Source organism: Salvelinus sp. IW2-2015, linkage group LG1, assembly GCF_002910315.2.
Source record: "Salvelinus sp. IW2-2015 linkage group LG1, ASM291031v2, whole genome shotgun sequence".
NCBI classification, from domain to species: Eukaryota; Metazoa; Chordata; class Actinopteri; order Salmoniformes; family Salmonidae; genus Salvelinus; species Salvelinus sp. IW2-2015.
The window spans coordinates 8,132,317-8,144,268 of NC_036838.1; the positions used below are offsets into that span (position 1 = coordinate 8,132,317).

The 11,952-nt window shown below is 45.7% G+C and overlaps 1 protein-coding gene across 2 annotated transcripts in view; it reads left to right on the plus strand.

Moving 5' to 3' along the window:
• LOC111959980 (homeobox protein Meis1-like) overlaps positions 1-10,221 on the plus strand; it is a 35,982-nt gene extending 25,761 nt beyond the window's left edge. The window contains exons 10-13 of one of the 2 annotated variants that reach the window (XM_023981944.2): positions 2,371-2,429; positions 4,372-4,461; positions 4,839-4,934; positions 9,262-10,221. In XM_023981944.2, the coding sequence (XP_023837712.1) occupies positions 2,371-2,429; positions 4,372-4,461; positions 4,839-4,891 (202 nt within the window). In that variant the 3' untranslated portion in view covers positions 4,892-4,934; positions 9,262-10,221. Of the gene's footprint in view, positions 1-2,370; positions 2,430-4,371; positions 4,462-4,838; positions 4,935-9,258 lie in introns of both variants that reach the window. The other variant, XM_023981864.2, reaches the window with a different exon arrangement.
• Positions 10,222-11,952: the final 1,731 nt, after the last annotated feature.

The window sequence follows — 11,952 nt, forward strand, 5'->3', positions numbered from 1 at the left end:
GAGGGAGGGGGGGGGGGGTTAGGGGGGAAGCTGACCTGAGAATGACACCCCGGGAGGCGGGTTTAGGGGCCATTTTACGACCAGGGGAGCCCAGACTGGAGGGGAGCGCTCGTTTATTTTAATCCTCACAGGAGAGGCGTTTCACCGTGCTGAGGCTCCAGCTCTGCAGCCTGCAGTGGACGAGAACAGATGCCACCGCAAAAAATTAGCTAAAGGAGGATACTTCAGTTGTTGGGGTTGTTCTTTCTTGAGCACATTCTTTTAAACAAAAAATGCTTTTTCGGGCTGTGTTTTTATGTGTACATTTGATGGTGCTTGGTGGTGAGGTAGTTTTTGTAAAGTTGTGGATCAGGATTGGGGTCAATTCCATTTCAATTCATTCAATTCAGGAAGTGAAAGTAAAGTGAAGGCTTTTCAATGCAATAGTTCCTGAGATGATTGAATTGAAATGGAATTGACCCCGACCCTATTGTGGAAACCCTGGCTGTATCTAGAAGTGCCTACTATAGGTGCTTACTTCACTACACGCTAAGCATACAAGTTCATATCACACAAAGCCGTCGTAAAACAATGTTTTTCTTCGGAAAAACAACGTTTTTCAAAAGTGGAGGGTTTTTACGACACGTCTAGCCAGAAGAATAGGCCTCCATTGTGGGAGTGGGAGCCAGAGAGGGGTGGATAGTCACACTTATTGTGCGGTGGGAAGCGGAGGGCTGAAGCAAGGACATAAATGCAGTCCCATGGTGTGAAGGGTTCGCGCAGGGGTGAAACTTTTAACTCCCTAACAGAGGACGCAGCCTTGGCCGCGCCGCATGGCGTTCTGTTCCCCCTTTCATTGGCTGCTTAAAAGGCGGAGCTAGGGGGTGTGTGGTGGCGGCCGGTCTCCCACACAACAGAGCGCCCCACAGCCTCTCCACCCCTCTCTCTCCCTCTGTCTCTCTCTCCTTTTGAGACCCCTAACACTACATACACCGCCTGTGCTCCCCACCATGATTCGTCACAGTATCATCAAGGATATGTCCTTCTTGTGGTTTTTGTGGAAGCACTCTGGCCTCAGGGACGTTGCGCCTCATTTGTCAAAGCTTTGTTGAAATGAAAGTAATTGGTTCCCCTTCATTTTTATGGTTCTATCATCCAAAACATCACCTGATAGCCACCTTTTATTGCCTGATAGATGCACGGTATGTTATTACACTGAAAAAGCATGCGGCTCTAGATAGGCTTCTAGATAGGCTTCATCATATGACCCGGTTTTCTAGTTCAGTTTGGGCCTCTTCTCCGCACTTCTCTCTCAGTATCTTCCTCTCCCCCTCATCTTCTCCCCCCCCCACTCCTCCTCCCCCCTCCCGCCCCCTGTTTCTGCCTTTTTTTGGGCCCTGCTGAAAGGAGTGTTGTGGCTTTTGTTTTCCTGAAAAGGAAACCTGTTCCTCCCCTTTTCGCTTCTCTCTTTTTTTTTGAAGAAAAAGATGAAATGGAACCATCCCACCAGGGGTAAAAAGGCAGAGGGACATAAATCAAGTTGGAACCACTGAGCTTTCACTCCCCGGGTCGGCAGGGGTCACGGGGCGGGTTCACAAAGCTTTAGGCTGAGCAAGACCAGAGTGCTCCTCTGCCGAGGGCGCCGGGTCACGGGGCCGCCAGGGTCGAAGGTCAGGGATCATGCATACCAGAATGATGGCTTTCAAGAGCACAATTATACTTAGAGGGGACGTGTATGAATGTAGGACAACACTCTGCAAACATAGCTATTCCGTAATGCACCTAAGCTATCCCACTGCAGAGAGATTTAGTTGTATGAGCTTTGTTTGGATGTGTGCTAAGGGATGGTACACTAAAAAACTATACTAGTACTTGAGGACTTTACTTTATCAGTGCTTGGTGTATTTTATGTAATGAAAAGCCAAATAGAATTTTGCTGTGACATGAAATATTTTGGACTTTTTAGAGACAGTATATCAAGTGTCTACTGTATTGGTAGATATCAAAGAAGGGTATGCTTCCACCAGCAGCGTCCGTTTGCTATGAACTCATAGATATTCCAGGTGTTTGGTTTGGTAAGAATCACAGTTACTGTCCAAGAAGTCATTTTTTTCTTTGAAAGCCACAGTTTAAGAGGAGGTTGAGGTTTCCATGTTCTTTTAGCGAAGTGTAGACCAGACGCCTGGACAACGTCAGGCAACCATCGCTGACAGCAAGCTTTTTTTTCTTCTCGTAACGCCAAAGCGAATGAATGCTTTTCCTCTGTGGTCCCAAAACAGTACATTGAAATCATATGCTGCTCGCCAGGCCTCATTTCTAACGTGTTGCTGTCTTCTCTCTCCTCCACTGCCCTGCCCCCATTCCCGCCTTCCCTCATTCTCTCTCTTTCAGGTTCATCAACGCGAGACGAAGAATAGTACAGCCCATGATCGACCAGTCCAATAGAGCAGGCAAGTCTCCTGTCAAATTTGAGTGGTTTCAATTCATGTGGTAAAGTTGTTTCAATTCAAGTCAACGTCAAGACATTTATTTCAAGAAAACAGGTTCAACATACATTAAAAAAATCTTGAATTTAATCAAATAAAAACATAAATTAAAACATAAATGAATCTGTTTTTGACTAAACAAAAACTGTGTACTTCTCCTGCTACCATCTCCAGTCTTGCCCCTTCTGGTCTTCAATGTGTTTAACTGAACGGACGGATTTAACTATGGGAGTGAAGGGCCACTAAAACCCAGAGGATTAGCCCAGACAAAGACGCTAATCACTTTGACTGGCTAGTCCACTGAAAGTTTAACCTTGGATTGAAAAACAAACAAGGAGCAAGTGAAACTGAAGCTAAAATATGACCAGTCGTTTTCCCTTGCTTGCTTTTAAATTGAAATTTAATTTCAGAATTTTTACTTTTTGATAAAAAAACACATATTGGCTACTGTAAAAAGTTGTGGAGTAGGACTTTGGTTTACTTTGTTAGTCTTTCTCTCTCTCTCTCTCTCTCTCTCTCTCTCTCTCTCTCTCTCTCTCTCTCTCTCTCTCTCTCTNAGTCCATTGAAAGTTTAACCTTGGATTAAAAACAAACAAGGAGCAAGTGAAACTGAAGCTAAAATATGACCAGTTGTTTACCTTTGCTTTTTTACAAATTGAAATTTAATTTCAGAATTAAAACTTTTTGATAAAAAAACAACTTTTTACAGTAGACAAAATGTGTTGAGTAGGACTTTGGTTTACTTCATTAGTCTCTCTCTCTTTCCCCCCTCTCTCTCTCTCTCTTCCTCTCTCTCCCTCTCTGCTAAAGACAGAGCAGTCCCCTGGCACATGCCTTGTTTTGGAGCTGCTGTAAAATTTATGACCTGTGATGAGGGTTAGGGGTTAGGGTTGCATTAGGGGGACTCTGTAAAGTTCAAAGACGGACCGAGGAGCTTGAACTGTTGCTCTGGCTCATGTAACCAGAACCAGCTTCTCTACCTGAGGCTGCCTACACTTTATGATATGAGGGAGACAGAAAGCCGAATCACAGTCCGTTCTGTCCTATCCTTCCTCCGCCACTAATTGTTCCATTTATTTAATGAAATTTTTATTTAACCTTTATTTAACTAGGAAGGTCAGTTAAGAACAAATTCTTATTTACAATGACGGCCTACACCGGCCAAACCCGGACGACGCTGGGCCAATTGTGCGCCGCCCTATGGGACTCCCAATCCCGGCCGGTTGTGATACAGCTTGGATTCGAACCAGGGTGTCTGTAGTGACACCTCTAGCCCTGAGATGCAGTGCCTTAGAACGCTGCGCCACTCGGAGGCCCCTATTTGTGATAGTGGACAGATTTTTTATTTTTTATTATTTTATTTTTTTACCTTTATTTAACTAGGCAAGTCAGTTAAGAACAAATTCTTATTTTCAATGATGGCCTAGGAACAGTGGGTTAACTGCCTTGTTGTTCCACCAGTAACCTGGTGGAAAAGTAGTTCCTTAATTACGTACTGTAATTATGGTTAGCCGGTTTGCTTAAACGCGTGTTTAATGAGTCAAAGAGTTGTTATAAGTGACTTATTTCCCATTTACAGTGCTACTGTGTAATTTGAGGTAATTACGTTCTAGTTGCCAGAACAGTAATCTATTTTCTGATATCAAGTTGCTCTTTCCCAGCATAGGCCATAAGGACAACTCTTACCAATACATACGAAGTCGTTTGTTAGTAATTAAGCCTATTGATGAAGAAAATTACCTACGAAATAATCTTGTAATTAGAGGATAATAGTGAGAGAATAACGAGAACAGACCAAACCAGGAGAGGGAGGGGGAACGTTTGGTGGGGGCGCACCGGTAATTAAAACTTATGCAAGATTCTAATTAGCATTTCCTTCTGTTTCGGCCTGTGTTTTTTTTGCCAGTGACTGGAGGAGGGCCCTACACCCCAGATGGTCAACCAATGGGAGGGTTCGTCATGGATGGCCAGACACACATGGGAATCAGACCACCTGGTAAAGACTCCTATCTCTTAACTCCTACGTCCCAGACACACACATGCACGTATGCACGCGTGCACGCACCACACACACACACTCACACACACACACACACAGACACACAAACCTTTGAGTCCCTCAAACACACACCATGGACCTGCCTGGTTCCCATTCCCCCTCCCCTGTCACAGTATAATTTACTTACCCTATCTCCCATGCCCCCCCCTTGCAGAGACACAGTGTTGACCAGGTGTGACTGGTCACATTGCAATATTTGCATTAGCTCACCTCACTGACCCAAATAATGTCTTTGTCCTCTTTATCTCTGTCCCCCTTCTCTTCCACCATCCTCACTCACCCCTCTCTAATTTGTCCCTCTTCTCTCCCCGTAGGGCCCATGGGTGGGATGGGTATGGGTGTGGAGGGACAGTGGCATTACATGTGACCCCTTGCTAACGGACTTAGCACAGAGCCCAAGGGGACGCACTGTAAGTATCAAGCATCCACATTGATGTAGATGTGTTTAGAAACATATTATATTCGTACTTACAATAAAAGTGACTCCTAAATGGCAATACGTGATTTACCATTCATTTCTATTGGGCACAAAATAATCTTGAACACAGTCAAAACAAACAGCAAATGCATCCAGTTTGTAGAGTCACAAGCTTGATGTAATCATCGCCTACTAGGAATATGGGGCCAAATATTAAACTTTTGACTACTTTAATACACATACATATAAGTGACTTCGTCCCAATAGTTTTGGGTCCCTAAAATGAGAGGACTATGTACAAAAAGTGCTGTCATTTCTAAACGGTTCACCTGATATGGATGAAAATACCCTCAAATGAAATCTGACAGTCTGCACTTTAACCTCATAGTTATTGTATCATTTCAAATCCAAAGTGCTGCAGTAGAGAGCCAAAACAACAACAAAAACGATGTGTCCCAATACTTTTGGAGCCCACTGTATCATGAAGTATGTATAAGGCATGCATACTAAGTGATATGCTAGCACGGACACACAAATAAAACGTGTACTGTATATAAATGCAGCATAAAGATTACTGCCACATTGCAGCAGGGTGAAAAGTCTGGCAAAAGCTAATTGACTTTGTCTAAATTAAATATGTATACGCCAGTGGCGTGACCAATTGATTTATTTGACTGGTCATGTGGACAGAAATAACGACCTTTCATTGCTCCCGCTTCTCWCATGCGCTGTTGGAAAGAACTCGTTATGGCTGTCCACATTCAAAGGGTCAACCATCGGGGAAAAAAAAGAAAGCATAGTTCTGCTTCCCAGATGTGCATATTTGATGTTTGTTTAGAAACAGCGAAAGTGGACGCTCGATGGAAAACCACAGTGCTAACGAATTTGTCATGTGAAAATTGTTCATGGGGTAGGTGGTGGCATCTGAAATCCTATGGGAACAGATGACAGACATAGACCAAGAGTCAACCTTCCTCTCCCGTCTATTGAGTGATAGAGTGGCTAAATATAGAGTGGCTAATTAAGGTAAAGTTCTCAACGATTGCCGGGTCAATTACTCATAAGAGATGTTCTTTTACGTCCCGTTGAATGAATTAATCATTAACGAGGTACATAAAACGTTTCCCCCCTCTTATTTGATTAAGGACTCCAGTTCTGTCATAAGATATTTTCATTAAGCCCGGCGAATGGGGAAGATTAAGCGAGCCGTTTGCGGCCGAGACTGGAGAGAGACTGGAGAGAGAGACTGGAGAGAGACTGGAGAGAGAGACTGGAGAGAGACTGGAGAGAGAGACTGGAGAGAGAGACTGCAGAGAGACTGGAGAGAGAGACTGAGAGAGAGACTGGAGAGAGACTGAGAGAGAGACTGGAGAGAGAGACGGAGAGGAGAGACTGGAGAGAGAGACTGAGAGAGGACTGGAGAGAGAGACTGGAGAGAGAGACTGCAGAGAGAGGGAGAGAGACTGGAGAGAGACTGGAGAGAGAGACTGGAGAGAGAGACTGGAGAGAGAGACTGGAGAGAGAGAGACTGCAGAGAGACTGGAAGAGAGACTGGAGAGAGAGACTGCAGAGAGAGACTGGAGAGAGAGACTGGAGAGAGAGACTGAGAGAGACTGCGAGGAGATAACTGAGAGAGAGACTGGAGAGAGAGACTCAGAGAGACTGGAGAGAAGACTGAGAGAACTGGAGAGAGACTGGAGAGAGAGACTGGAGAGAGAGACTGCAGAGAGACGCAGAGGACTAGAGAGAGAGACTGCAGAGAGACTGAGAGAGAGACGAGCAGAGAGACTAGAGAGAGAGACTGAGAGAGAGACTGGAGAGAGACTGGAGAGAGAGACTGAGAGAAGAGAGACGGAGGAGAGACTGCAGAGAGACTGCAGAGAGACTGAGAGAAGACTGGACGACTGGAGAGAGACTGGAGAGAGACTGGAGATTAGAGGACCTTCCGACGCGCGCGACCACCCTCACGACACAAAGAGTATCGCGGACTCCGCCGCAAAACCTGAACCTATAGGGAGGGCCTGGAGTGGGCATTAGTAGCGCGAGACTGCCATTAAGACGAGCATGCGAGATGCGTACTGAGCAGAGAGAGAACGGAAGCACTCGCCGGAGAAGAGTCCCGAAGCCGAGACATGCCATGAGAGTTACAGATCTAGCGGCACACTTACTGGTACGATTGACATGAGATAGAGGACCTGGGCAGGAAGCGCGCGATGCACCGTCCACCAGAGCCACGTAGGAGGCTATGTTGAGAGAAGACTCTTGTGAGAGAGAGATTAGCAAGAGAAAGCGGCGACGCAACAGAGAGACTGACGGGCAGACGACGCGATCATGTGAGAGAGAGAGCGTGGGCAGAGAGAACGATTGCGAGCGATGAACCAGCCGATGCGAGAGAAAGGACCTGACGGTCTGACAGGAGCTCTCGTGAGAGAACGAGGAACTGGCGGCACCACGAAGCTGCGAGACGTTAGACGAAGGCAGCAGGGCAGGAAGACGTCTGGGGCTAGCAGGACAGACGGGCGGCTCAGGCGCTCAGGACAGAAGACCGACTGCGAGACGACTCGCAGAGACGAGCGCTGTCAGAACAGAGACAGTCGCGACTCAATACGCTACAGGTAACGAGAGAAACCTGCGCCGAGGAGCTACTGCAGGAGAGACGGACGTCGGTGCGAGAACAAGCCGTGCAGAGGCTCAGACGCTGCAAGAGAGGACCTGCTTCAGAGACAAACTGTGGAAAAGACAGAGCTCTGGCAGAGATACGAGTCGAGTGGCAGTATCAGAGGACATGAGCAGAGAAAGACTGCCGAGAGACTAAGAGGGAGAGAGACTGCAAGAGAGACTGATCAACGCAGAGAGATAAAGAGCTGGCAGAAGACTGAACAACTGGAGAGAGCTCACAAGACAGAGCAAAGGATCAGCGACAGAACTAGAGAAGAGAGACTGCAATAAAGAAAGAAAGAGACTGGAAGAAGACCATAGAGAACTGGGACTGAAGAAGAGACTGGACTGCAGACGAGACTAGAAAGTAAGACTCAGAGAGACTGAGAGAAGACTGGAGAGAGAGACTGCCATAAGACTGAAGAGAGACTGCAGGAGAGACTGGAGAGAGACTGGAGAGAAGAGGACGCAGAGAAACTGATGAGAAGAGAGACTTGCATAGAGACTGAGAGAGACTGGAACGAGACTGCAGAGAGACTGCAGAAAGACTGGAAGAGACTCGGGACTCGGCGGGTTTTCTAATACGTCACTCCTGCAACATTACTTCAACCAAAGTCAATTAAAGACTCCTCAGAGAGCATTGACGCTTTCTTCCCCTTCGCGATAATCGACTATGCTCCTTGGGAAACAATGACACCTGTCAGTCATAGCCAAAGCAAGCCATGCAGAAGCCCCCGGACCAACACGACTGCTTCCCTGGTCGTTTGGCCCCCTGTCTTCCTTTCTTTTATCCGCAAAATTAGCCAGCTGGGCCAAAATCGTCTTGTTCCCTTCCCAGAACAATAGGCGGTTACGGGCCCACAAATTAACGCAGAGTACAGGATATTCCTCCCCCCCCCCCCCCCCCCCCGTTACAAAATTTTCTCTCTACCCAAAACCCCCTCAGGCATCCTTCTGTAACTTCCCACTGACCCCTGTCGATCGCCCTAACACTGCTGGAGGCCATTGTTAAATGAGCCTTCTCGCCAATTATTCAAGCCGAGGTTGCTAACATCGTTTCGAGGGGTCAGGGTTGCATCTTTTGAGGGGAGGACCGGTTAAGGACTCAGAGAAAGAAAGAAAACTAAAAAATAAAGGCTTCGGGGGCGTTTAGCCTCTGCTCTCCATCGGGAAGTAGCGCCTGTTGATTGGGTCCCCTGGTGTCAGTGAAACAGAATGGGTCAGCCACGCTGCTCTCTTGCTCAGCCGCAGAGTGCTGCACTCTAGACGGCTCAAAATGCTCGACCAATGGCCTCTTTTTCCTCCCTCCTCCTCCCCTTTCCTTCATGAACACTGATCTAAGAGTTAGTGGGATAGGTGTAATCCATTTGTCCCGACATGTCACCCCATTGTAGTGCCGCTTCACTGCACACAACACAACTGCTTCACATGACCTAAAGTCTGTCTCTTATACACATCTAGATGTGTATAAGAGACAGTCACCCCATTGTAGTGCCGCTTCACTGCACACAACACAACTGCTTCACATGACCTAAAGTAACAGTGCAGAGTGCTGTCGTTTTAAAGTCACACTACACAGTTTTATTGCTAAAGTAACTTGTACACACTGGTGTTGTTTTCAGTTTTACTCATTGTTTGTTTTTCTTTTGTTTTCCCAGCAGAACTGCCAGGTATTCCCGAGGATGGCGTGTCTCATGGTGGTCCGATCAGCACGGATATGGGCATCGCTCTGACCTCCACTGGTGCCCCTACCATCACCTCTACCCTCCCACCAACCAGCCCCGCCACTGGGGCATGATCTCTCGGTGCTGCCCCTCCCTCCGTGACTTCCGTGACCCAGCGATATTGATTGCGCTGGTGCACAGCCCAAACTCACCACCATCGCCTGACTGTTTGTCAGTGGGGCTGGTGACCCCCCCCCTTCTCCAACTCCCCCCCCCCATTTCCTTAAAGTGGTTCAATCTGAGTAGCCACTGTTGCTGAACCACCACCCTGACTATGCGAGGCCTTGGAAACTCCATCATGCCTTGTGAGGACTTCTTACATTGTGAGGACTTCTTACGTTGTGAGGACTTCTTACGTTGTGAGGACTTCTTACGTTGTGAGGACTTCCCTTCTGGGGTCTACAATTACAGGAGGTCTCCAGTGGATACTTCGTTACTGTGTTAATTCAACCAATACAAACAAACAATTAGTCCTTCACTTTCCCCACCTCTGCTGCATGGCATGGACAGTTATAGAGGGTGAAGATACTCTTGTCTTGGCAGTGGACTTGTACCAAGAAAAGAAGCCGATGTCTGTATTTCCTGGACGGTCTTTTTAAAACAACAGACACCCTGGAAACCATTTTTTTTAAATAATGAAATTGTTGTAATTCTGGAAAATGACAATAAGGTGAGGTAATAGTGTGCTGTTTACTGTTTTACCACAAACTCTCTGCGGACTAGTAACGATTGCTATTACAAGTGCTCTGGTATTGCTTTGCCGTACTCTGCTGTTTTWMAAAAAAAAGGACTTGACTTGTCTAATTCACACTATGTGTGTGAGTCTTTTTTTCATAGACTTTTATCTCCTAACCCCACGAATCTCTTTGCGTTTGAAAATAAAAAGAACTTACAGGACCAGTTTCTCTCAGTTTGCTGTATGAACACAGAAAGGAACCATTTCAATACTTTGAGGTCCTGTCACACAATTTATATTATGTGTGAGCTTTGTAACACTTAAGTAACTGGAGTGTAATTACAGATTTACTACACAGGTATAAGTGCAACTCAATGTAAAGTGCTAGCAAAACCCCAGTTAGTAACCCGGACAGTTATTAGGAGGGTACAGCTTGGTACAGTACAGTGATGGGAAAAATTACACAGTCGATTTCCTGCCTACCGGCTGCCCCCTTCCCTGCTTCGCCTGGGTAGCTCTGCATTTACTGACTAATTACTTTGTTTGACTCGCCGACTGTGGTGGAAAGGGCTTATGCAGACACAGGTTGTGTCCCAAATGGCACCCTACCCCCTATATGGTGCACTTGTTTTTGACTAGGACTCATAGGGCTCTGGTGCCATATATTACATGGAATGTGGTGCCATTTGTGATGCGTCCTCAGTTTTGGTGGTGGGGGTAAGAACAGAGAAGGGTCGCTATCTCTCGCTCTTTGGCTTCTCAGCTGCTGTATGCGGTGTGGCTGAAGGAAGCAGGCTGTTGAGGCCAAAAGGTTATTCTGAATGACGGACGTTGTTGTCACGTCCGAACCCCGACGAGAACAGACCAGGTGGGCTTTGAAGGTCCACTAAATGAACAAGCACATTGCTCTATCTTCTTGTTCTTGTCTTTAATGAGTCAATATTAGTATCTTGGAATAATACATTATAAACTTGCCTAAGACCTATAGTCTCTCAGGTTTGAATGACAATGTGAGGAAAAAAATGTTTAACCAAAATCAACTTAACTGAAAGCTTTGTTGTGGGGAATAGAATGTTTGAGGATACTTGAGGATTTTTCTTTATTTTGGAAGAATAGAATATGATTCGAGGTTATTTAGGGAAGCATAATGTGGTATAGAACTCCCGCTCACTTCTAATAAAATATCTGCTGAAATGCACTTCACTGAAATCCAGCCCCCCTAAACTGTGGCTACTTTTAATCTTGCAGCAACTGGGATAAAAAATATGCTGACACTTACTAAAACATGGTCTTAGACAGAGGCCTACTATTTATATGACATATTGTTATTGTGGCATCCTCCAGCATGAGAAAAATGGCATGCACTACACTATCCACATCCAAATACGCTTAATAGTGAGAAGGACTCGATACAAATGAGTCTTCCTTGGAATTTGAGGGACTGAAAATATGTTGACACTTACTTAAACATGATCTTCTACTATAGACATAGGCCTACTATTTCTACGGTATCCTTTTGTGAGACTCTCCAGAGACAAATTATATACACTATCCACTACCAAGATATTCAATAGTGAGAAAGGCCTAGCTAGATCAAATGAGAGTCTTCCCTGGAATTTGAGGGGGGGAAAGGGATTTGCGTAAATCTGCCCCCAAACACTTAAATGGATTATTTCCTGCTCACGCTCTACTTCTCCCTCTCAATAGATGTGCTCTCCCAATCCTCTGGGAGTTCCCTAGATACACCTCATTTCAAAGCCGACAGACACAAAAGGAATCATTTATCTTCCTCTTAAAATCAATTACCAATTTGGTGTGAGGACAGAAGGATATTGTGGAATTTTGGTTGGTAATCGACTTTTATCAGAAATTGAGATTATTGGCGAATGAGACTGCCTCAAATCTTATTTTTTTTGCCACAAATGTAATTTAAAAAAKAAATAAATTACACC